Below are 26,887 nucleotides of genomic sequence, written 5' to 3' on the forward strand. Positions count from 1 at the left end.
AGCCCCAAGCTCCACCCGTGATAAAAGTAGAAAATGGCCATTTCTTAACAGTGACCTTCACAAAAAGGCTGATGTGAAGTAGGTCTTTATTCTTCACAAAGAGCCAAGTTCCAGAGATGACGCGAAGCTCAAAACCACCCACTTGGACCAACAGCTGAGGAAAGACTTGAACAAAGGTCTCTTCTTAGTCCAATATGATATCCAGTCACTAGACCACAGCAGTTTTTAAATTAAAAGGTTGATCCATGTTAGGGATGGAGTCAAAATCCAGATTAATAGTTACAGTAGATGAGATTTACCGAGTCACAAGCAATCCACAACTTCCAAGCACACACATAACGCTCCGCATGGTGGCAACTGTTTACAAGAGCTTTGTGGTTGCTGAAAGACTGCATTGTTCAGCACTTCAGAAGAGTGACCATCTCAGAGCCAGCATTGAGCGAGTACCTCATCATATAATACTTTGCTAGCTTCAGATAGCAGCCTAGTTAAAGGGCCTTTTGGCATGAACATAGCTAATGTCTGTGTCTAGGCTTCCAACCACTGATAAGTCCAGAGCCAGTTCATGAGCAGCTTCCAAAGTGTCAAGTTAACTGGAAATGCATATATTTGCCTTCCACCTACAATGTCTTATAGCTGTCATCTATAGCACATCATCCAAGTCAGAGGGGGGAAAACTGGAAAACAAGTTTTTCTTGTGTATAACATGTCAGCCTAAGCAAGGGAGAGAACTGTTGGGAAGGAAACCTGACAATTCTCTTTATCACAAAACTAACTTAGGTCTAACAAGAACACAGTGGCTCCATTTGGACATCATTCTAAACTATGTATGTATGTATGTATTCCCCTTCATCTCTTTTAGCCTTGTGTTACGTGGCGAAGGGGCTTGCGCAACTCAGTGAAGCCATAAGCTATGCCGTGCAGGGCCACCCAAGACGGACAGGTCATGGCAGAGAGTTCTGACAAAATGTGGTCCACTGGAGAAGGAAATGGCAACCCACTCCAGTATTCTTGCCAAGAAAACCCCATGGAACATAACACAAGGCTAAAAGAGATGACACCGGAAGATGAGCCCCTCAGGTCGGAAGGTGTCCAATATACTACTGGGGAAGAGCAGAGGGTATTTCCAAGTAGCGCCAGAAAGAGTGAAGCAGCTGGGCCAAACCCAAAAGGACACTCAGCTGTGGATGAGTCTGGTGGTGAAAAGAAAATCCGATGCTGTAAAGAACAATTTTGTTTAGGAACCTGGAATGTCAGATCAATGAATCAAGGTAAGCTGGAGGTGGTCAAACATGAGATGGCAAGATTGAACATCGACATCTTGGGAATCAGCGAACTCAAATGGACAGGCATGGGCGAATTTAATTCAGGTGACCATCATATCTACTATTGTGGGCAAGAATCCCTTAGAAGAAATGGAGTAGCATTCATTGTCAACAAAAGGGTGGGAAAAGCAGTACTGGGGTACAACCTTAAAAACGATAGAATGATCTCAGTACGAATCCAAGGCAAACCATTCAACATCACAGTAATTCAAGTCTATGCCCTAACCACTGATGCCGAAGAAGCTGAGGTTGATCGGTTCTATGAAGACCTGCAGCACCTTCTAGAACTAACACCAAAAAAAGATGTCCTCTTCATCATAGGGGATTGGAATGCTAAAGTAGGAAGTCAAGAAATCACCGGGATAACACGCAAGCATGGCCTTGGTGTACAAAATGAAGCAGGACAAAGGCTAATAGAATTTTGCCAAGAGAACACGCTGATCATAGCAAACACTCTTTTCCAACAGCACAAGAGACGACTCTACACATGGACATCACCAGATGGTCAATATCGAAATCAGATTGATTATGTCCTTTGCAGCCAAAGATGGAGAAGCTCTATACAGTCAGTCAAAACAAGACCTGGAGCTGACTGTGGCTCAGATCATGAGCTTCTTGTTGCAACATTTCAGCTTAAATTGAAGAACGTCGGGAAAACCACTAAACCATTCAGGTATGACCTAAATCATATCCCTTATGAATACACAGTGGAGGTGAGGAATAGATTTCAGGGATTAGACCTGATAGACAGAGTGCCTGAGGAACTATGGACGGAGGTCCGTAACATTGTTCAGGAGGCAGCAACTCAATCCATCCCAAAGAAAAAGAAATGCAAGAAAGCCAAGTGGCTGTCTGAGGAGGCTTTACAAGTAGCTGAGGAAAGAAGGGAAGCGAAAAGCAAGGGAGAAAGGGGAAGATATATCCAACTGAATGCAGAGTTCCAGAGAATAGCAAGGAGAGACAAGAAGGCCTTCTTAAATGAACAATGCAAAGAAATCGAGGAAAACAACAGAATGGGAAAGACTAGAGATCTCTTCAAGAAAATCGGAGATCTCAAGGGAACGTTTTGTGCAAAGACGGGCATGATAAAGGACAAAGAAGGCAGGGACCTAACAGAAGCAGATGAGATTAAGAAGAGGTGGAAAGAATACACAGAAGAACTATACAGGAAAGATCTTAATGTCCCTGATAGCCATGATAGTGTGGTCACTGAACTTGAGCCGGACATCCTAGAAAGTGAAGTCAAGTGGGCCTTAGGAAGCATTACTAACAACAAAGCTAGCAGAGATGACGGTATTCCAGCTGAGCTATTTAAAATCCTAAAAGATGATGGTGTTAAAGTGCTGCATTCAATATGCCAACAAATTTGGAACATTCAACAATGGCTGCAAGACTGGAAAAGGTCAGTTTACATTCCAATTCCAAAGAAGGGCAATGCCAAAGAGTGTTCAAACTACCGCACAATTGCGCTCATTTCACATGCCAGCAAGGTGATGCTCAAAATCCTACAAGCTAGGCTTCAGCAGTATACGAACCGAGAACTACCGGAAGTACAAGCTGGGTTTAGAAGAGGCAGAGGAACTAGAGATCAAATCGCCAACATTCGCTGCATCATGGAGAAAGCAATAGAATTCCAGAAAAGCGTCTATTTCTGCTTCATTGACTACGCTAAAGCCTTTGATTGTGAGGATCACAACACACTGTGGCAAATTCTTAAAGTGATGGGAGTACCAGACCACCTTACCTGTCTCCTGAGAAACCTCTACGAGGGTCAAGAAGCAACAGTAAGAACCAGACATGGAACAACCGAGTGGTTCAAAATTGGGAAAGGAGTACGACAAGGCTGCATATTGTCACCCTGCTTATTTAACTTATATGCAGAGTACATCATGAGAAATGCCGGGTTGGATGAATCACAGGTCGGAATTAAGATTCCCGGGAGAATTATCAACAACCTCCGATATGCAGACGACACCACCCTAATGGCAGAAAGCGAAGAGGATCTCAAGAGCCTCTTGTTGAGGGTGAAAGAGGAGAGTGCAAAAGCTGGTTTGAAACTCAACATTAAAAAAACGAAGATCATGGCATCTGGCCCCATCGCTTCCTGGCATATAGAAGGGGAAGAAATGGAAGCAGTGACAGATTTTACTTTCTTGGGCTCCCAGATCACCGCAGACGGTGACTGTAGCCATGAAATTAAAAGACGCTTGCTCCTTGGGAGGAAAGCTATGGCCAACCTAGACAGCATAGTAAGAAGCAGAGACATCACCTTGCCGACAAAGGTCCGTCTAATCAAAGCTATGGTTTTCCCAGTAGTAATGTATGGCTGTGAGAGCTGGACTATAAGGAAGGCTGAGCGCCGAGGAATTGATGCTTTCGAACTGTGGTGCTGGAGAAGACTCTTATGAGTCCCCTGGACTGCAAGGAGGTCAAATCAGTCAATCCTAAAGGAAATCAACCCTGAGTGCACATTGGAAGGACAGATACTGAAGCTGAAGCTCAAATATTTTGGCCACCTAATGCGAAGAGAAAACTCTCTGGAAAAGACCCTGATGCTGGGAAAGACTGAAGGCAAAAGGAGAAGGGGACAGTAGAGGATGAGATGGCTAGATAGCATCACCAATGCAATGAATATGAACTTGAGCACACTCCAGGAGAGAGCGCAGGACAGGAAGGCCTAGCGTGCTATGGTCCATGGGGTCACGAAGAGTCGGACACGACTGAACGACTGAACAACAACAAATGTATGTATTATATTTCTATAGACATGAATGAGCCTAGCCTCCTCTCCTGGGCGTGTGCACTCTCCCTTCTTTTTGGTCAACTATGGCTTGTCATATCATCCAGAGCAACAGACTGTAGTTAGCATTATATATTAAATTTCAAACAAGCCTACTCGAACTATGGATTCTAAAATGTACTTGGCTTAAACAAACCATAGCAAATGTTAACCACAGTTCTGGATCCAGACAACATGGCAAACTGTGGTTAACCCCAAAGCCAAAGCTTTTGATGTCTTCCTCACAGCTTCATGTGGAGAACGGAAGGGGAATGCATGAGCTCAGGAGTCAGCTAGGGTCACTCACATCTTGCTAAAGCCATCGATTACTGTGACATGCAACTGAGCCAGTCAATTGCTTTGAATCATGCTGGCAAGCATTCTCGTGCACTTGTTGAGATCTATTTGCACAGGCAAGCTGGGGCTGCTGCATTCACTTCAACGGCAAGGGTTGATACATGCACAGACATGGTGTGCATAGAGCATTCCCATTCTCTGTGCATTTTGAAATGCCTGATCCGAGAAGGAATTATCAACTTGATTTTCAAACTGTATCTGCAACAGATCCACAAATGGTACACTGAGAAACAGTGACTTACGCCAAGGTCATGTTGTTGCTTGGATCCAAGCCGACCTCAATGACTGTGGTGCCCTCAATGTCCACCTCTTTGCAAGGCGTGGTGTTTCGTCCGGTAACCCTGCAGGCCTGATAGAATCCATGAGGCTTCACCCGACCAGAGTCATTCCCCACAAATACCTGTAGTGTCACAGGTTCATTATGACCTTCCAGCTGGAACCAAAACATAGGCATACAAAAGTTAACAGACTACAACAGGCAGCGCAACTAATTTGCAAATGCCAACAATACAAGGATATTTTTCAACATCAGATCCCTAGCTGGGTAGGGATCTAGTTGGGTAAAACCTGATACGTAGAATGTCTTCCTTTTCCAGCAAGTAGAACCCTTCAGCTTCTAAACAAGTATCAGCATCGATTATACACATTAGCAAATCATACTTCATTCCCAAATTGAAACTCTTTCATCTTAATTTTATTGTGCCTACTGTATTTTAATTATGAATCCAAAGCCCCTTCAAACATGGGAGTATTTCAAGGGACTACCTTGGAGATGGATGGACTTTTTAAACAGGTAAGCATTACACAGAAACCTTATCACAAAAGTCCTAAACAACACGATCTTGGAAGCTAAGCAGGGTCAGCCATGGTTAGTACTTGGATGGGAGACCACCTGGGAATCAGGCTTCTTGCATTGAGCAGGGGGTTGGACTCGATGGTCTTATAGGCCCCTTCCAACCCTATGATTCTACGACTAATTCCAGATGTTAAGATATTCTTTAGACACTGTACAGACATCCAAGCAGCTACCTTGAGTGCCATTTTCTTGGTGGAAAGGTACAGTACAAATCAAGTCAAATTTAAAAAATCAGTCAATAAAAACTCTACTACAATATTAAGCAAAATGCTGTATAATATCTCAGGAAAAAAATCACTATGCAGCCAGGTGATTTAAAGGTTTGTTTTTAAGCCAACTGCCCCCACCCTCCCAAAAGATTAATTCACACCACCTTTTGTTCCATTATATGTGTAACATCCACAAATGGTCAAAACCAACGAGGGCATACAAAAACAGGATGCATCACATCGAGCAGTGTGGGGAACTTGTAGTCCAGCAACATCTGGAGGGCCACAACTCCCATCAGTTCCAGCCAGCCAGCCAGGCCAATGGTCAGGAATGATGAGAGTTGTAGCCTGGAGGGCCACAGGTTCTTTACCTGTTAACTGGATTAATAACATGTAGCATTTCCTAGATCCATTATGGAGCTATAAGATGACCTCCCAGAGCTCTGCGCTTCCTCCAAGCTAAAAATCAATAATATTTTACAATTCAGACTGCAGACAGCCATTGCAGGCACAGGGCCTGTTCAGTTTCAGCAGTGCCTTTGAGGGCTTCCTCATACCTTTTCTGAGGCACTGGTGTACATGAGCACACTGCAGTTTGCTTGGTTCCTGGTGAACTGCCTCACAGACAGTGCTCTGTGCATTCATTTAAACGTTAAGAGCTGAGAGCAGCTATTGGTCTATATTTACACATCCTCCACCCAGCAAGAAAGGCTCCCCTGTACTAAGCCAAGAAACATCCAGTTCTCTGCTCTCTAAACAACAAAATAGCCACATCCCTAAGAAATATGGAACTGTATAAACAAATTCTAATTTAGTGCATTTAAAACTGAAAATGACAAGATCAATACTGAACAACACCACATGTCTAGATGCAATGGTTTGCCACAGCAGGGAAGCCCATGAACGCCTAGGGGACTAAGACCAAGTCCTGCCTAGGATTCAGAGTTGGCTAGAGCTGAGACCAGAATTAGTGCTTCCCCCCAAATGCTAGCACCCCTTTGGTTCTTCCCTCATCCTGCTCCCTCCAGGTCTGGCATACCTTGACAGTGGGGAATCCTTGCTGTGTTCTGTCCTTCACCGAGCCCCGGCTGCCCTCCGTTAGGTAGCGAGCTCTGTGCTGAGTCTCTGGCTGCACAACTATCTTCAGCTCCTTGCCCTCAGTTTTACCAGGGTACTGACCACATAACATAGGGCTCTTCTTCCCTCCAGTTGTTTTTGGGGCTTCCGATGTTCTGAGGTGTTAAAGCAGACCAGTGAACATGTTACCAGAGGCTTTCCTTCAAAAATGAGCAAAGCCTGGCTGGGGGTGTGTGATGGGAGATTAACAGCTTGGGGCCAGGTTACCTGAAGGATCGCCTCCTCCCATATGTGCCTGCCCGGACCTTAAGATCATCATCAGCGGCCCTTCTCCGTGAGCCCCTGCCAAAGGAAGTGAGGCGGGTGGCTACTAGGGGGAGGGCTTTTTCTGTTGTGGCACCCCGGCTCTGGAATGAGCTCCCTAGTGAGGTTCGCCTGGCGCCTACATTGTACTCCTTTCGGCGCCAGGTGAAGACCTTTTTATTTTCCCAGGCATTTTAGCTTTCTAAATTTTTATCTTTGCTGTTTTAAATCTGTATTTTAAACTCCTGTACTGGTGCTAGGTTTTATTGTGGTTGTATTGTTATATTGTGGTTTTAATGTTCTATATATTTTAAATTGTTTTATTGTGTGTTGTTTGGTTTTAATTTTTGTGAACCGCCCAGAGAGCTTCGGCTATCGGGCGGTATAGAAATAAATAAATAAATAAATAAATAAATGGGAGATACACACACAGACCTGGGCCATATCTCTAAATCTGCCTATTTAAAACCACTGAGCAAGAATATGATGAAATATAGAGGGGGAAGGTGGTACCCTCCCCGACAACAGAAATTAAATCACTGCAACTAAAGGATATAGCCTGAAACTGAAGCCCTTTTAAACCTGTTTTATTACTAAATGTAAGGAAAAATATGCACTGTGGTATAGGCAACAATACTTGCATACATCCAGCCAGCTGGCATGAGATGACAAGCATTCTTGAACTGTTTACCATGCATTTCCTCACTAATTGTGACCATTTCAAACAAACAGTGGTTATTGCATATTTGCAGAAATTTCCCTAAACACTAATTATGTAAATAAATACATGTGGCTGAGCAGAACTCACACTTTAAATGTGGAATGTTAAGACCTCTGTCCGTTACGTGAAATGTGAGCTTTAAAACTGGTATAGTTAGGCTACAACAATATCATGTACATATTTTAGACTATTAAAATACAATGTCTCTTGAACTACTATACTGTGACAAGACTATTCATACTATGAACATTTGGGTCAGATCACAGAAAACATGGCTGCTGGATATTACTTATTTCTGTCTTAACAAAGATTACATCTGCTTCATAGTGCATTTTTCTCTTTATATATAGTGGACTGAATCAAGCAGCACTTGCAACTTCCTGGTAATTTCAAGGGGGAGAGGATTAAGCATGTGCGTAACTTTCCTACTGAAGCCAATGGCACTTAAATAAGCTTCACTGTGGCTACGCTTTCTCTTTAAAACAAGCATATTAATAAAAGAAAAATACTGCATATTCATCTCACCAGGCTGAAAAAATACTATAGAACATAACATGTTGTATGACATTGGTTTGGATGCAGGAGAAATTACTCATAGACAGACCCAGTTAAGCATGTTTCTATTTAGCGACACAGAGGAAGCAGCCTCTGCTCTTTTCAGAAGTAAATTGAGTAAAAATACCATCTAGCTGCTGTTGCTAATGCACATTCTTTGTAGCATCCAAGGTGAAGTGATATATTTCCATGCTAAAAGGAAAGGCAGCTTCACGCTTGCTTTGCTCCTGACCTTGCAGCAGTTCAAGTTTACAGACACTATATGGCGATGGATCAGGCTGATTTATTTGTTTTAGAACCATCTCTTTTTAGCTGCTCTGTCTGCTTTAACAGAAGTAATACATGCAACAGGGCTCAGCCTCTTACCAACAGAGTTGTCTGGAAACTGCATTGGACAGGCAGTTCCATAATTAAAACCTGTTTGAAGAAGCCCTCCAAAGTACATTGGTTTTTGGCCATCCCTAGGCACCCAGGGACCAACTATCTGACCTGACAGCGTAGAAATTTTGGATAAATCATGAACAGGAGGGTCACCTCATATTTCCCAAAATGTTGAGATTGGAGACAACAACAACAACAAAACCCTCTCTCTCTCAACCTGAATTATGGTCGTGTCACGTGAGAGCGTAAGAGTTTGCCCCGGGGGCTTTAACTTCAAGATCAGGAAGGCTGTTTCAATATTCCCTAACTCTGCAGCGAGTTTCAGTTTGTGCAGGTCCGCACCGGCTCATATGGATGACAAAGATGGGTTGTGTTGTCTGAATGCTTGACTGCTCCCGAGTACTGCAGGTCTGTGGACAAAAGCACCTGCCTTCCTCCTTGCACTCCTGGATGTGCACTAAAGGATCACACCAGGGGCATGGGAAGCCCTAAGCCAGCTCTCATGATGCAGCATTGTGCAAGGTTACCTTGAAGTAGAACGGGCCTAAATCAGGACAGCAGAGCAGCATTAGGAACACATTAGAGATGGGTTTGCTAGTAGACTTCCATAGGAAAGACCACTTGAGACCCCTGTACAAGGGCACATGTAAAGTCCTCAGTGTACCCAAGAAAGCTATATTTCTGCTTCTACCCACAGAGCACGCCTCTACTTGTCTACTACGCCATAAAACCGGCATCCACTGTGCTCCTGCTGCCTAAGGGCCCTGCAAAAATGTAGAACTCTGCTTGATACTGATAAACCTTCCAGCTAGTTCTCCATGAACTGTATGCATGTTCATGAAGGTAAGTTACATTTCAGGACTCAAATCTGCCTTCCAGGCTCAAAGCACAGCATGGAACATTGTAGGTAACCCAGTACAGCCTTGTTTTACATGCTTGGAAACTGAGTAAAATCCATAATGTCTCAAGTATTATCACTTGACAGGTAAGGTACATTCTGTGTTTAGCTGTAGACTAGACCAAAGTAGCAGCTGTACAAAAACCTACTTTAAAAAAATGTTTTCGTTAGTTCTTGCATTTGTGGATATATTTTGAGGATATTTCAAATCTTAGGGGAAGTCATGTGAGTACTTCAAGGTAGGTCACAGACCTACAGCACAAAGGTCCATGATCCATGTTTATAATTTCCCCTTTCTTTGCTTTTATAGTCTTAAAATTGCTTTTCCTACATGAAAATTGCATGCGACTTTACTGCACAAATAGAAACTTTCCCCTTTTCCCTCAAGAAACTGACAATGGTATTTTAAGAGGCTGCTATGAATTCTCCAGAATTCAGTACACTGAAGGTCTCTTGCCATACAAATAGCCACTCTACTACATACTCCTTTTCCTTCCTGCCTCCCACCCATGTTCAGGGACCTAAAATGTGAACACGCATTTTGCTAGTTAATGATTGGACCCAGTGGGTTAGATGGATATTCTATGAAGCTAGCATCATGCCTCCAGGAGACAGAGCAGGATGCTGTCCTCACAATGTACCCCTTGGCCTTTTGTAACGGCTGCATTTCCAGAAAGCTATTCCTGATAACTCTAGATCTCCGCCTGGAACAATAAATTATTATCACCATCGTTATCATCCATGGCAACTTGGATGTCTGTCTGTGCTGATAGACAACTTTATACCCAGGTTCAAACCTCAACTTAGTCATGAAGTTCATGGGGTAGCCCTGGGCAAGTCATTGACCTCGTTCTTATAATGCACTAAACCACACTCAGTGGTTGAATGTAGGTTATAGAACCGTGGGTTGCTTGTTGAACTGTGGGTTAGCATGCTGTCTGAACCCAGGACATTTTCTGCAGGGTGGCTTATATTTCTCAAACAAGCCACCTTGAGAACCCATGGTTTGTTGCTGGGCTGTTCAGGGCGGTTAACAAGCCACCCTGCGGGAAATATCCTGGGTTCAGACAACATGCTAACTCACAGTTCAACAAACAACCCTTAGTTCAACAACAACAACCCACACTCAACCATTGAGTGTGGGTTAGTGTGTTGTGTGAACAGTCCCATTGTTTCTCAACCTAACCTACTTCATGTGGTTATTGTGAGGTGCTAAGACTCTATCAATCTCAATCCCTATAACAGGGTGAGAAGTATTTCTTTTAAATCAATCCCAACACTGAATTCCAGCAGCCATTATGCTGCCCAATGTTACCAGAGTAATTCCATTATATAACACAGGGGCTCCTCACATTTGCTAGGAGAGGTATACAGAGTTTTAGGTAGTAATCCTGTACACACTTACCCAGCAGTAAGTCCCACTGAACTCCATTGGGCTTGCTTCTAAGCTGACATACACTGCATTGTTAAGTCTTCCAAAACTGAACTTATTTCCTTGAACTCACAATTTCATTGCCTGTAAACCAGGGATGGGGAACTGGTGGCCCTCCAGATGTTGTTAGACTCCATCCCATCAGCCTCAGACAGTGTGGCCAATTGTCAGGGATTATGGGAGTTAGAGTACAACAACATTTGAAGGTCCACAGATTCTCCACACCTACTGTAAGCCTTGCCTAGATCTTTTATCTTACTTTGAATAAGACCTTGGGAATGCTTGCCAATTCTGGAATCTGCAGGACAAGCACTAACATTTTCCTCTAATTCCATTTTTGTCCTTGTAGAGTTTTTATCAGCTTTGTGTGGGGAGAACAGGCAACATAAGATTGCAGGTCAGGTTGCATGGAAAAGGCTACCCAGTCATATCCCAAAAGACTCCTTGGCAACATTACAAAAAACACTCTGGAGAGTTTCTTATAAAACACCTTTGCAAAGTGGTATTTTAAGTATGGAACTGGAACAACAAAGAAAACACAAACTGAAGGTGCTTTTCCTTTAGATGGGAAAGTTCCCCCCGCCCCGCATCAACTTAATATTCACCAACCCAAGCATAAATATGAGAACATACTACAAATACATACAGAATGTAAAATAAGCCCACTGTTTGATTATGATCCACAAGAATTAACAGTATTATAAACCAGTGGACAATGGCTTGGATTCAAAGATTCCCCTTTATGAGCAGAAAGCACTTTGCATGCATGTGCAGGTGTCACTGATTTTTCAGGCAACTGTGGCCCCACTCTCCCCAGCACCCAAAGGTCAACTGAGGGTCCTGTGACCTTCTGAAGCCTGCTTTTAGGGATGCAGGGACTACGGGGGGGGGGGATAAGTAACACACATACACCCATATGAGCTAAAGTTTCTTCTGCTCATGTAGCAGGATCTTTGGAGCTAAGCCATTGTTTCTAAGTTGAAATGCAATTAAGCGAAGAGTGGGAAGTGGAAGAGATGAGAAACCATCATCCAGGCATGACTACAGACAACACACACACACACACACACACACACACCCGAGAAGCAAACAGAAAAACAGGATTAGAGATTTATTTCTGAAAAAACAAATACAGAACTGAAGTGACACGGAACATAAATTTGGTCCAGTATACCTTAACATTTCAGTAAGTGTTAATATAACAAGATCAGTATCAGCTGCCTTTAATTGATGGAGAGAGTGAAACAGAAGTAGGCGAAGTGCAGACTTAGATCCTCACAAATAGTTTGTATGGCACTGTTGAGGAAGACATGGAGGAGCCGATCTCAGCTTCAGGTATTATGTTTTTAACATGGTTTTACTGGAAAGCTTCCTATCCACTAATCAGGGTCCACAGGGAAGTGTTAGACAACTGTTCCAGGTCTGATTAGTTCAATGGCTGCTAAATTGGCCTAGAACATATTCTAACACCACAAACGTGTACTTATGTTTTAGCATAAGAAACCATTGAACTTAGTTCCACATATCAGCTCTCCTGTATTTCTGAGTGAGAACCTGAGCTGAACTCTAGGAAGACGTCAAAGTAATGTTTTTTTTAACACATGTTGATAGAACATAAAGGCAGATACCAACCCATTTCCTGCTTTCAAGTTGCTTTTGCTGTCCGTGCTGAGCTGAGAAAGGACATAATGAGGCGCTTTGGCACTGTCAGCATCAAAGATATCCATGGTCGATTCTTCACAATCTCGCCGTTTGATCCCGGGCCTCTGCTTTGGATTTCGTTTACGTGATTTACGTGGCACCTCGGTGTTATCATTGTAGGAAGTGGTGCTCATGTTACTGAAGTTGGAGGGGGAATCCTCGATCCACATACTGCAGCTTTGCTCAGACTCCAATCCGCACCCCTCATCCTGGCAGGACATCCGGCTGTTGTCCAGCAAATCCTCTGGTGGTGGCGAGATGTACAGCACTGTGTGCCTCTTCGGTGTGGACTGTTGTTGCTGCTGCTGGACTGTGTTATTGGTTAACTGCTTGTCACTTACCCCTCGGTTACTTACCCCCATGGCTGAGGAGCAGCTCTCCACTTGCATAGCTTTGCTGTCAGTGACTGAGGTAGAGTAAATGGTGGGGCTGGAAGAGGTGGTAAAGGAGCTGCAAGCACCGCCCATGGAGGAAGAGGAGGGAGCTGAAGAAGCATCTGCGGTGTACAATTCAGAAGTAAATACAGGGTACATGATTCCAACTGTGCTGGCTATAGCAGTCCCTTTGAAATAATGTGATTGGTGAACTTTTTTTTTCCTCCCCAAACAAATGTTTGAGAATTTGGCTTGTTTTGGAATTTAAACACTTCAAGCGATATAAGGCTTAAGCAACACAGAAGTATTCAGAAAAAGTGTCCAAATGGTACTTTCAATTTTGTGTGTGTGGCAATCAGGCTTTAAAAAAAATCCTTTAAGTCAGACAAAGGCTGCAAGCAAACAAGGGCACTTTTATTGCCTCAGCTGGACTATGAGTTTAAGTCATTTTATCTAAAATGATAGAAACCCCAATGCAAGATTGTATGCTTTTAGGCCACATTCAATGCCAATCATTCAGCTTCTGAAATTTTTGAAAAAGGTGGGACTGTGCTTAGCCACAAAGTATTAAAATAAGTTTCTAACCTATGAAGCAGAGAACTACAGGTCATTTTTAATGCAGACACTCCCTGCTTCAGAGGCAAATCCTGGAATAAAAATATGAGAAAATAAATGAGAAGAGAGCTGCTGGTTATTCCAGATATCAATTATTAAATGAGAAATGAAATATAAAAATAACTTAACTGCAACAAAATGGAACTGGTACCAATCACCACGTATGGCTTTAGAAAAATTAATCAGCCGAGAGTTGAAATTAGAGCATGCTGGGCACTGAAAGGCAAGAAGATGGTAGAGGCAGGATCAAGCCACCTCCCTAAGAATTTGTTAGTTCTACCCCATAAAAAGATAAAGTCACTCAGCATGATTGAGGGCACAGGTAGAACTCTATCCCTCAGCAGAAGGGACGTTGTTAGGGATGATAGCTAAACAATTCTGCCAGAAAGCGTATTGGTCTGCCTACGATTCAGATTTCCATAAGATACTATAATGGTTACTTGGGCTTCTTACAAGCAGAACGGGCAAGAAGGATTCTTGGTACAAGATGAACCTTCACTCCTCAGTAGCAATCCTGAAATCAAAGTAACTGCTCTGAGTTAAGTAGATGGTGGACTGCAATTGTCTGCATATGCCCCGGAATTCTACCAAATGAAGAACAAAAATGGCCCATCACCCTATCTCAGAATAATCAGCTAACTAATAGCCATATTAAATTGACAGTAATATCTGCTGAAGAGAGCAAACAAGATGGTTAGCACTTCTCTTAATATAAAAGTGAAGGCTTTTTCTAATGAGTCACCAACATGAAATGGAATTAATTCAGTGTATATAAACTCTGTTCTGACTATATAAGGTCCTTGCAGGTTTTAAAAATTGCATTTAACAGGCAACTAACTATATGCTTATTTTAAGGCATAATGATAAAAACATATTGACATTTTGGCTAAGTGAAAAAGTTAGTATTGCATTAAGAAGCCCCCAAAGTGTAGACTAAGAGAAAACAGATCAATCTTCTGTTTAGTTTTAGTTATGAAGATCTCAGAAGAAAACGTATCTGCTGGGTACCACCAGTGCATTGTTCCCTCAGAGCTGTCCCAGCCCCATCTCCAGCTAATCTCTGGAATAATCTGGAGCCACCGACTGATACCAGTTCCATTTTCCAGCTTGTTCCTTGGCAAATGCAGTGGCTGAAATTGGAAGATTCAGTCACTCAAAACTGCATTTTAATTAAAAAAAAAACACATTTCTCAAATCCTTTTTTGTATCATGCATTAATGCAGTGCTTTCCTTAGAACGATATAAAATTCGCTAATTTCAGTTACTATAGTTGCAGATTTGCAGCCACTTTGAGTTAGAACAGGTTGCTACTAGACATGTTTGTTTTTTTAAACTAGCTTTTGTTAAAACAGCACTACCTTTTATTTTGTTTTTAAACACTTACCCACCAAGAAATACAAGTATGCAGCTTGCATACATTAGGTGTTCTACATGCACTGCGGAACATAATGCATGCAGGAAGGATGCTGCGCACTTGCATTGCCACAGACAATGGTTTCCCTCAATAAGGAAACCCCATGCAGAATGTGACCATCTTTGGATTTCTGTCCAAAACAAAGATGATCACAAGAGGGACAGGCAAGCAGGGACGCTGCCTCATCTTTGATGCAAGGCATAGAGAGCTCATCCTCTGAGCCTGGGTGTCCAGGTTCAGCCCATTATTCTGGCACACATTTCCTTCAGTGGATAGTGTGGGTAAAACACTGTGCCAGCTCTGGAAAAGAAGCACCCACGTGCCTATCTAAAATGGAAGTGTTTAGCATTTTTCACACCCGTCCACATTGGGGCAGTTATGTGAAGCAGGTTTCATACCCTGCAGAGGGAGTTCATGTGAAATAAAAAAATCCTATCAAGAAAGTCATTGATTCCTACATTTTATTGAACAAAATGTTAGCAGGAAGTTAAATAGCTGGGAGCTCCCTCCAATTAATACTATTTTACAGAGAAACTGAAAGGAAATATTAATTTGCTCTTACATCAGGAGCCTACTTTTCTATTGCTAGCCCTGTGCATCAGTCATGCAGATTGCAACTAAGGTAAGTCAGAGCATGTTAAACAATTGTTTGGTTTACTTAATCACAGCTGTGCCAAGTTACAAACTAAAGGCTTTAAGAGATTTTTAAAAAATAAGCAAGTTTAGTCACACCAATTAAGAGGAACGAATTATATGACTGTACACAAAGATTTAAGTATAATAGAGTGTAACCTAGGATCGACATCTTACTGCTGTATTTGAAGTTTGCAGACAGACTTCATACTTTTGAGATGAATAAGGCTCAGCAAAAGATCAGTGCATTGCATTACTGAAATGAATGCTTATTTTTCATGTAACATAGTTCACACTGCACTCAAACTGTGGTTAAGTACAATTTGAAGAGTTTAAAATGTAATGGCAAACCCTTGACTGATCACTTTACATTGAAGCAGTCCCGATCAAACTTTAAAAAAAACACTCTTCCACTTGACCCCAAGTCAGGATGGTCAGAGTGCAATTTTTGCTTCCCCCAAATTGCCAGCCATTAAGAGTTATCTTATGCCCAAGCCAGGAGGAAATTGGCTGGATCTAGGAAGGTGGTTACTACTAGCATGTCCCCTCTGGCAACCTTAATTCAAGAGCAAATGTGGAATCTTCCCTCTTTAAGAATTTCCCTTTTACTTCAAAGATTGAAATTACTCTCTAGGACCCAAGAGACCCAGCCCAATAAGCACAAACTCGATGTTGGGGGAGGGTTGGATATCTTTACTGCATTTTGTGAAATACAAGATTACATGCTAACAAGGATCAATTACATCTTAATGCCATTTCAGAATTACAATCACATGCCAAGTATGTTTTATGACAGTCTCCAGGGGCATGGTGACAAAAACTGCAATACACTGTATCTGTGCCAGTCATTTGATAATTGACTCATCCAAGATCCAAATAGGAGAGATCACATTGGAAGCTAAAAACCCTTTGAGCTCCAAAGCATCAATATTCCAAGCTGAAATAAAATATGTAGTTCAAGAATGCACAGCAAGCTTCTGCAACCTTGCTGGATTCAGTTCTCTGTTTTAGAAAAGGAAAAAATCAAAGCAAGCCAGCACCGCACAAAGTAAGGGCCACCCCCTGTTCTATACTACCATGACAGAGCAGGAGTTTATCTAAGTTGGCAATGACCCTTGCTCATGCACACACTCATCGCCTCCCAGTCACTAACAGCTTTTAACCTAAACGCCAATTTCATTTTTACGGCAGTCAGGCAGTTTTTCAGGCCTCTCCTCTCCTCTGAATTAGGAGCTGAGAAGCTGGCCTAATCAAAGAGGTTATGAACTGCTGCTTGAGTTACTACCTAAAGCTACAATAGCTTTCTACAACCTTGGGAGACTTAAGACTATAAAGCCCTTTTAAATGTCTCTGTCCTTCAACAGCTCACTGCAAGCCACAAAGGGATTTACTTTCTTTAGGCAGGGCTTAAATGAAGCCATTTCTATCCCTGAGATATTTTGGGGGCGCTCTCTCAACATAAGCCCTTCAGGGACAAAAGGCTTTCCAAGAGGAGCAACCATCAATCTAGCGATGAGAAAGTAACTGGCAGCTACCCTGCAATGTAAGTCACCTCTCAAAGTGGAGAACATGGGAGACCAAAAGCCAAACTTGTGGTGCCTTGCAAATTTCTAGCCATCTTTATGCAAAACACTATAATGCACAATCAGCCAATGGAAGAACTCAGTGCTTTCCAGAACCTAGCACGGTTGCCATGCTGTCTGCTACTTGCTGTTCAGGAAACAGAATGAAAAAGATGAGCATTCAACAACACAGGGTGAACCCCTGGGATTTTGACAGGTCCCGATTCCCAGAGCCTGTCCCTATATAAGTGTCATTTATAAAACTGCATTTTCTATTCTTGGCAGTCTCCTCTTCCAATATTTTCCAAATCTTTTTGTGCGTGAATTTTGCAGAACCAGTGAACACACAGACAGTTTTGGAGGAAAGACAGAAGGACATGAGCCCTTGTGTTGTCAAAGGCAGAAGCATGAACCAGGACATACAAAGTGGCTGCAAACCTGCTTTTGACACCTTCTGTGCCAGCTTTGTCTTTCTACTTTTTTCAGCTTCATTTATTGAAGTAAAGTCAAAACCTTTATAAGAGTTTAACTTCAGTCAATCCACTGTTTATAAACAAAACAAAAAGAAAAAGAAAGGAAAGACTTATGAAGAAGTCTGAAAACGAGACCGACCTATACCCTGGGTGAGATTGGATGGGTTAAGTGTCTCTGGTACTATTTGTCTTCACTATTGACAGACACTGTCACACAACCCACCACACGATGCCTGTCTCTGAATGGCGGAGCTAGAATGCAAGTTAAGTGTATTAATAGAGAAAACAACTAGCATCCCAGCAAATATCATAAAGCAATCCAATTTACTTTAAAAGTTCAAGGCAGATTCAAAGTAGGTTGGTTACTTACATTAAACCCCAAACAATATTAAATTCCCCCTTACATCCACATGCCAAAACAAGCAGCATTTAATAGAATAAGGACAGGATTCGGTCTGCTTTGACTACAGAAAATCCATCACTTAACACTCATGTTTACAGATGCACAAGTGGTTATTTCTTACCTGGAACATTTGTTGGGTGGTTCAGGTTCACCAATTCAGAGTCTGACACGCAAGAGTGACAATCAGATACAGCCAACCAGCAAGCTGGAATTAAGGACTCTCACGCTTACTTCTCCCCCACCCTGTCTCTCCAGACACAAAATAGATGAACAGTGCTATGATGTCTTGACCAGTAAGACTTAAACACTTTTCCAGATAGGAAATGTCTGTCCCCTCAGGCCCAATCCCTTCTAAAATGCCATCCTTAACTGGTTAAATTTTACACAAGACTTATGCACACAAGGGTCATCATTTTCTGAACTGATAAGGGACACAGTGGTCATAATCCTACAGGTAAATTTACTATAAGTATTAGCAAAACACTGCAACTATTGCTCAGTAGAAGCACAGACTGACAGCTAACAAATTCATCCCAAAGAGCAGCTCCTACAGCAACAATAGTGTTTGGTTCAGGAGCTTAGGGAATATATATTTTACTATAACTATGTCAGCCAAGAAAACAGAAATACCTATAACTGGAGAAGGGGTAAGCTTCTAGTGGACATAAAAAGTAGGGGTAACATTTATAATAGAGGCCATTCTTCAGTGCATTGTGGAGAACATGAAAAGTTCAAATTGCAAATCAGTTCAGGCAGATGCTTTCCCTAAAACAGCTGAAGCGACACAAAGCTAACTAGACACTGAACTCTCCTATCCCTCTTTGGGGTCATTTGCATGCCATTATGAGAATAAGACAATTGTCACTGCTCAGTGCATACAGTTTGATCAGATACCACACTAACATACAGGAAGAATACCCTGCCCCCAGGAGACAGAATAAATAAGTTGAAGTATCCCTTTGCCATAAACTGCTGGTAATTCCAAACTGAAAATCACTACTTAGAGTATTTTACCAGAATTATCTTCTAATTGTGAGTGCTTTGGGGTATAATTTGGCATTATCCAAGCTGTGTCTCAAGTCTCATCAACATATCAAAAGGGAAGGAAGGAATTTTAGCCATTATAAAGACAATCCAGAGATGACAATACTTTATTTGGATAAATGGTAAAGTTAAAATGACTTCTTGCCCCTTTTATAATCAGTTTCTGAAAAACTGCATATCCCTAATAAGACACCAAGGATGAACAGTAAATTGGGTCGGATCCAGACTTTGTCATGCTTAATTAGACCCATTAAATCAATGGGACTTAAGTTAGTCATGACTCACGGCCCATTGAATTCAATGGGTCTACTCTAAGCATGACAAAGTCTGGATCCTGAAAGTTTGGTTTAACTAATGTGTTTATGTTATCATTTACCTTGTGAGGTCACAGACCTGAAAACTGCCTAGAAAGATTTGAGGCAGCTCACTCCTAAAACCCATTTTCAAAGCATTTCCTCTTCCTCCTCACATTGCTAGGACTCTAGAGAGAAACATTTAGGTTATTGAGTCCTTAACTCCTTTTGGCAAGATACACTTCGCAGCAGACTGATGGCATGGAAGGAATAAGCTCTCTAGACAGACACACACAGGTACTATCAAGGCCTATCTGACTTTAAGAGATAGGCACCTCTTTCTAGCTTAACTAAAATACATCAAGAAGGTTCAGAAAGACGTTGAGGACTATCTGAAAATTATAGATTGCTAGTTGGCTGATTTGCAAAGAAACCATCTCATATTTGGATTGATGAACATGAAACACACCTTTTGTGCTAAAATAATCAAATGTGCTCTTGAAATACCAATTACAAATACCCAGTTTTAAAATGGTTTAGACTGATTTGCAAATTGGAAGCCAAATGTAACAGCAGAACTAGCAGTCTGTTCTTGCAGGCCCTCATACCTGAGATCAGCCAATCCCGTTCCTCCAGAAATCTGAAGTTAACTGCAGCAAACTTTTATGTAACCCATTTATGTGTCCCAGAACCTGAGATCAACGCAATAAAAGAAAGACCTGGGGCAATCTGATTTGCAACCAGATACTGTGTCACCCTGTGGTTAGGGAAGCAGAGAACAAATGAAGTTAAGTCTTAAATAAAGGAAAATATTTTTCACCAGCCCTCACCTCTTAATCTAGTCACTGGCACCAGTAAAGGCAACTGAGTTTGACAGATTAAAAAAGGGAGATGGAGCTCTACATGTAGCCAAACCACAGAACACTTTCTTAGTTTTGTGAAGAAACAGCAGCCAAAAGGGTTGTTTGAAGTGACAAACTTGAATTCTTACAATAAATCTGCCATATCAGGATAAATAAGTGCAGATACAACACAGCTACACAAAACAATATATTTGTTTTTGGGACATAAAGGAATAGATTCCCACAGTTCTAAATCACCCAAGGTCACCTTTCCCCTCCAGCCACTTGACAATGTAGCCCATTGGAATCTTTCCTCGTCCACCTGATAGAAGGACTAAAATGACTTTAGAGTGACTCTTGGTCCTCTTTTAAAAATGATTTCAGTCTCAATTTTAATCTCACAAGTACCCTCTTCCCTGGCCATAACCTTCTCTGATTTTCTTGGTAGCAGGGAGAATGTCCCCAGGTAGATTTCTGCAGAAGACAAGGCCAAGTACAACAGCTCTGTACAGAGAGACCACCAGCTTGTGGGGTTAACGTGGAGGCTGACCTATGCTCATTTTTTCATCCACAAGTAACTAGCCCACTGTAAGAGACTCTCCGACACTGGCTAAGGGGTAACCAGAGTTACTGCTGCCATCCAGTTTGAGGGCACCTGGGTAAATCGAGCTGCAAGAGAAGTTGCTGCTTCAAAAGGAAGGAAACAGTATCACGAAATGGCCCACACTTGGAAATGGGAACTACCCCTGGGAAGAAGCATCAGCCTCTCTGGAAGAATGTTGGGCACAGTGCTGTGACCAGATTAGCCCTCTTCTTCAGCTTATCCCATCTCTGGGAAAAAGGATCTGCTTTGGGTCTATGATATTGGGCCAAGTTTAAACACTGTTCTTAGGAATCCAAATGGCAGAGAGCAGGGCCTATGCCCTTTAAGCCCAGTAACCTACACACTAGGACTCCCTCCATGTATCATCTCCTCTTTATTTTCTGAAGGGCTTGTGGCCTTCTCCTTGATTTTGTCAGTATCCAAATGAAGAAGTCAGAACTCATTTTAGCTTAAGATTTCTGGCACACTTAATTGATCTTGTTCCTATCTGCATACACAATACGGTTTCCTTCAGAGTCTTTTTAATGCTTGGGACTGACAAAATTGCATGCCAAATGATTTGAATGTTAATACACTACCATGCCTGGACCCAGTACTATTGTCATATAAGTAAACATTTTTAAAACACATGAAGGTCACTCACTTGGTTTCTAACCCACACTTCCAGGGATCCTGACTATATGATGAAAGCATTACGCATATACCACCACTTCAAACACAACCTTTTTAGCAGGGATAGGCAACCTTTTGGCTCCCAAGAACCGCATAGACAGTAGATTATAGGTTGGGGACCACAACTGCACACAGACCATACAAAGACTGACCACATGCATGCATGCATGCATGCAGACGTACACACACACTCTCTCTACACCGCCATGCACACACACTCCCATACAGACTGACTGCCCCCCACAGGATGCAGTGATGGGAAGTTTAAATTTCCCCTCCCTGTCTGCAGAGATAAATCCTCACCCCAAACAGCTGGGCAGGGGGAGGTGCATAATGTAAATTGTGCTCCTGTCAGGAGCCAGATTCTGATAGGAAAAGGGGTGCACAGGGATGACTCTCCTTGCTTGCCATGTTTTCCAGCATTTACCCTGATTGTGCTGGGAAACTGGGCGTATGAGGATAGTCATCCAGGTGCGCCCGCTTCTCTAGCACAATTGTGGCACTAGAGCAGGGGATACAATCAGGAAGACAGGGCACCCATGGTGGGCTGCACTGGCAGCTTCTGAGAGCCCTGAGTTGCCCACCTCTGCTTTCTAGGATGCAAACCATGGCAATTCAGGGTAATTTTGGGGAGCTAGAATTTTTTTAAAAATTGAAATACGAGAGAAAAATTTAACCCATATTTGTCTGAAGAGGAGAGATTATTTGCTAGATATTTTGAGAGCAGTACTGAAAAATCCTTCTGATTCAAGTAATACTGTCCTTATTATAAACATTCTTGTAGCATATGCTAATTTTTTTTCTTTAACATGAACTCTGTTATGTTCAGTTTTTGAAAGGAAGTGGATTGACTGTCAGACAACTAAAGCCTAAAAGTAACAGACACTTAGTTCTCCTCATCAAGTCCTTCAGATGTTTGAAAACGATCTCAAAACATGAAAATCAACAGTAAACATCTGTGGATTTAAGGTGCTAGCAGTTTTCAAAAGATCTTTCCATTATTGCTCTCTTTTGACTGAACTGGCCTTGAAGTGCAGGAGGAAACTACACTGGATGATTTGTAACTGAAGCAGTCTTTGATCTAATGACCAATCTTCCCTAACACACAATTAAATCCACAGATTTCATTAGGAAAAGTCTTCAAATATATCAGCATTGAGCAGTGCTGTAAAGTTTCTACTCTAAGTTTAAGCCCTGTATGTTCAAACCAAGCGGCTCATTTTCAGCATTGAACTGTACCGGAGAAGGCACTCTCAAAGCGTAATGCATTGCATAACATGCTTAGCTCACTGTGCTCTGACAACAGCCTCTCTGTTCCCAGACATTTGATATTCTATTACAAAGCTTACAGGCCAGTTATGGTCTGTCATGCATTTTCTGGCCCATGAGAGCATCAAGAATAAAATGATCAAGGGGCTGGAGCAACTCCCCTACAGGAAAGGTTACATCGTCTGGGACTATTTAGCTAAAAAAAAAGCGAGTGAGGGGGGACATGACAGAGGTGTACAAAATTATGCATGGTGTGGAGGAAGTGGATAGGAAGCCATTTTTCTCCCTCTCTCAATATACTAGAATCCAGGGTCATCCCATGAAGCTGGTGAGAGATTCAGGACAGATAAAAGGACTTCGCTACCACAAAATGTAGTGATGGCCACCAATTTAGATGGTTTTAAAAGGGGGTTAGGCAAACTCATAGAGGATAAGGCTATCATTGGCTACTAGTCATGATGGCTATATGCTACTTCCAGTACCAGAGGCAGGTTGGCCTCTGTGAACACAATGCTGGACTAGATGGATCCTTTGTGCTCTCCAGCAGGGCTCTTTTTATGTTCTTATGCGAGGAAAACCATGAAATATACCTAGTAACGAGAATACTGTAAAGCTCAAGATGGGTGCTTCCAGATGTACACCTAGTGCTGGGAAGAGCTCCAGGTACCAACTGCCAAAGAAGCAATAAAAAAAAGCCCTCATTTTGTGAAAAAGGAAAACAAGCAAAAGTAACATTTACAAGTAATATGGTTTAACCATAACTCAGGGGTGGGGATGAAATTTGTCTTCACGTAGTGTAACAGAACTCACAAACCCAAAACACGATTGCAAATTTTATTTTCTTCCCTACCTTGCAGGCACATTTAACACTGCATCTCAGTTCTAAATTGGCATTTGAGGGGCTGAGAGGTATACATTAAAATTTCATTTACCTCTAGTTTCTCTCCCTCTCTCATAATTTAAGACTGCAAACTTTTCCAGCACTGCTCATGTTGGCAACAATATTAATATGCATTAAGAGCTTAATTTGACTCAAGAGAAATACTTACCAGCAGCAACTACACCCGGAGGGGGCGAACCTGCCTCGCCACCACTTGTTTGACTCATGGATGCTACAGAGAGTTCTCTGGAAGATGGCAACTGCAGCTCCTTAGGGAGAAGGTCATAGACAGATTCTAAAAAAAAAGAAAAAAGCTTTTTTAAGACAAGGACCAAGTATACCTATATTTGAGCAGTAAACACTATTATTCCAAGAATACAGCATGCGTTAATAGCAAGAATGTCAAATTTCCAGTCTCTCATAAATGGACTCAAAATTGATAGGACAGGCAATGTCAAGGCCAACGAAAGACAGAAGACAGTTTTACAGCCCTGCACCACAGATAACTCCAGCAAAGGAGATCGTTACCTTGTCATGGTGCTGGAGCTTGAGCACCTCAATGACGCCATGAGCTAAACCATGAAGGGACACCCAAAACAGGAAGGTCATGGAAGAGAGGTCAGACTAAATTCGATCCCTGGGGAAGGTAACGGCAACCCACCCCAGTATTCTTGCCACAAAAACTAAATGGATCAGTACAACCAGAGATATGTAGATATACCATCGGAAGATGGGACTCCCGGGTCGGAAGATGGTCAAAATGCTACTGGGGAGGAACAGAGGATAAGTTCAACTAGCCCCAGATGTGATGACGCAGCTAGCTCAAAGCTGAAAGGATGGCTAGCGGCCGACGGTGCTGGTGGTGAACGACGAATCCGATGTTCTAAAGATCAACACACCATAGGAACCTAGAATGTAAGATGTATGAGCCAGGGCAAATTGGATGTGGTTATTGGGGAGCTGTCAAGATTAAATATAGACATTTCGGGTGTCAGTGAACTGAAATGGACTGGAATGGGCCACTTCACATCAGACGACCACCAGATCTACTACTGTGGACAAGAGGACCACAGAAGAAATGGAGTAGCCTTCATAATTAAAAATAAAGTGGCTAAAGCAGTGCTTGGATACAATCCAAAAAACAATAGAATGATCTCAATTCGAATTCAGGGTAAGCCATTTAACATCACAGTGATCCAAATCACTGTGATGCAGTGTTAAATGTGCCTGCAAGCTAGGGAAGAAACAAACAGAACAAACTTGAACTCTTAATACAAGAGGGAAATTATGACCTGATAGGTATAACTGAGACTTGGTGGGATGACTCCCATGACTGGAATACAGCAATTGAAGGATATAACTTGTTCAAAAAGAACAGGAGGAACAGAAAGGGAGGTGGGGTTGCACTGTATGTGAAAAATACATATCTCTGCACAGACATACAGGAGGAGGAGCTTGGTAGCCCCATCGAGAGCATCTGGGTTGAAATAAATGGAGCAAAGAATAAAAGGAACCTGGTGGTCGGAGTCTACTACCGGCCACCCAATCAAGGAGAAGACAAGGATGAAACTTTTGAAAAGCAAATAGCCAATGTTTTAAGGAAGCATGATGTAGTAGTAATGGCACGGGGGACTTCAATTCCCTGATATTTGTTGGGAGACAAATTCTGCAAAACATGGCCCCTTCAGGAAATTCCTGACTTGTCTGGCGGATAACTTCCTCCTACAGAAAGGAGAGGAAGGAACTAGAGGATCGGCTATCCTTGACTTGATCCTAACCAACAGAGATGACTTAGTGGATAAAGTAGCAGTTACAGGAACTCTGGGGGAAAGCGACCATGTTGTACTTGAGTTCTTGGTTCTAAGGGAAGCAAAAGCCGAGTGTAGTCAAACGCGTACCCTGGATTTTAGGAAAGCTGATTTTAATAAACTCAGAACAATGATCAGTAAGGTCCCATGGCAAGCAACGCTAACGAGAAAAGGAGTCCAAGATGGGTGGGAGCTTTTAAAAAAGGAAATTCTCAAGGCACAATCACAAACAATTCCAACAAGAAGAAAAGGTGGAAGACAACAGAAGAAGCCAATGTGGCTTCACAAAAAGCTTAGGGATGACCTGAAAACAAAAAAGGACACATATAGGAAGTGGAAAGAAGGCCAAGCAACAAAGGAAGAGTACAGGCAGATAGCACAGAATTATGGAGGTGAAGAATAGATTTAAGGGACTAGATTTAGTAGACAGGGTCCTGGAAGAACTATGGACAGAAGTTCGCAACATTGTTCAGGAGGCGGCAACAAAAAACGTCCCAAAGAAAAAGAAAACCAAGAAGGCAAGATGGCTGTCTGGTGAGACACTAGAAGTAGCCCAAGAAAGAAGGAAAGCAAAAGGCAACAGGGATAGGGGCAGATATGCCCAATTAAATGCAAAATTCCAGAGGTTAGCCAGAAGAGAGAAGGAATTATTTTTAAACAAGCAATGCACGGAAGTGGAAGAAGATAATAGAATAGGAAGGACAAGAGACCTCTTCCAGAAAATTAGAAACATCGGAGGTAAGTTCCACGCAAAACTGGGTATGATCAAAAACAAAGATGACAAGGACCTAACAGAAGCAGAAGAGATCAAGAAAAGGTGGCAAGAATATACAGAAGATCTGTATAGGAAGGATAATAATATCGGGGATAGATTTGACAGTGTGGTCAGTGAGTTAGAGCCAGACATCCTTAAGAGTGAGGTTGAATGGGCCTTAAGAAGCATTGCTAATAACAAGGCAGCAGGAGATGACAGTATCCCAGCTGAACTGTTTAAAATCTTGCAAGATGATGTGATGCATGCCATATGCCAACAAATTTGGAAAACACAAGAATGGCCACCAGCTTGTTGTGTGCTGTTTGGTTTTAATTTTTGTGAACTGCCCAGAGAGCTTCGGCTATTGGGCGGTATAGAAATGAAATAAATAAATAAATAAATAAGATTAGAAAAAATCAACTTATATCCCCATGACAAAAAAGGGGAACACTAAAGAATGTTCAAACTATCGAACAGTGGCACTTATTTCACATGCCAGTAAGGTAATGCTCAAGATCTTGCAAGGTTGACTCCAGCAATTCATGGAACGAGAATTGCCAGATGTACAAGCTGGGTTTAGAAAAGGCAGAGGAACTACAGACCAAATTGCCAATATCCGCTGGATAATGGAGAAAGCCAGGGAGTTTCAGAAA

General features: G+C 42.2%; 1 protein-coding gene across 18 annotated transcripts in view; it reads right to left on the reverse strand.

The window, feature by feature from the left end:
* Positions 1-26,887, reverse strand: part of NFAT5 (nuclear factor of activated T cells 5) — an 88,858-nt gene that overhangs the window by 22,807 nt on the left and 39,164 nt on the right. For 4 of the 18 annotated variants that reach the window (XM_084812572.1, XM_084812571.1, XM_084812573.1 and 1 more), the window contains exons 2-5: positions 23,842-23,967; positions 12,526-13,090; positions 6,566-6,758; positions 4,704-4,894 (exon numbers count right to left, since the gene is read on the reverse strand). In XM_084812572.1, the coding sequence (XP_084668698.1) occupies positions 4,704-4,894; positions 6,566-6,758; positions 12,526-13,090; positions 23,842-23,967 (1,075 nt within the window). The other 14 variants (XM_084812574.1, XM_084812587.1, XM_084812585.1 and 11 more) reach the window with 14 other exon arrangements.

This window comes from Heloderma suspectum, chromosome 8 (assembly GCF_057233095.1).
Source record: "Heloderma suspectum isolate Gila_16-S chromosome 8, 16-S_ref, whole genome shotgun sequence".
NCBI lineage: Eukaryota > Metazoa > Chordata > Lepidosauria > Squamata > Helodermatidae > Heloderma > Heloderma suspectum.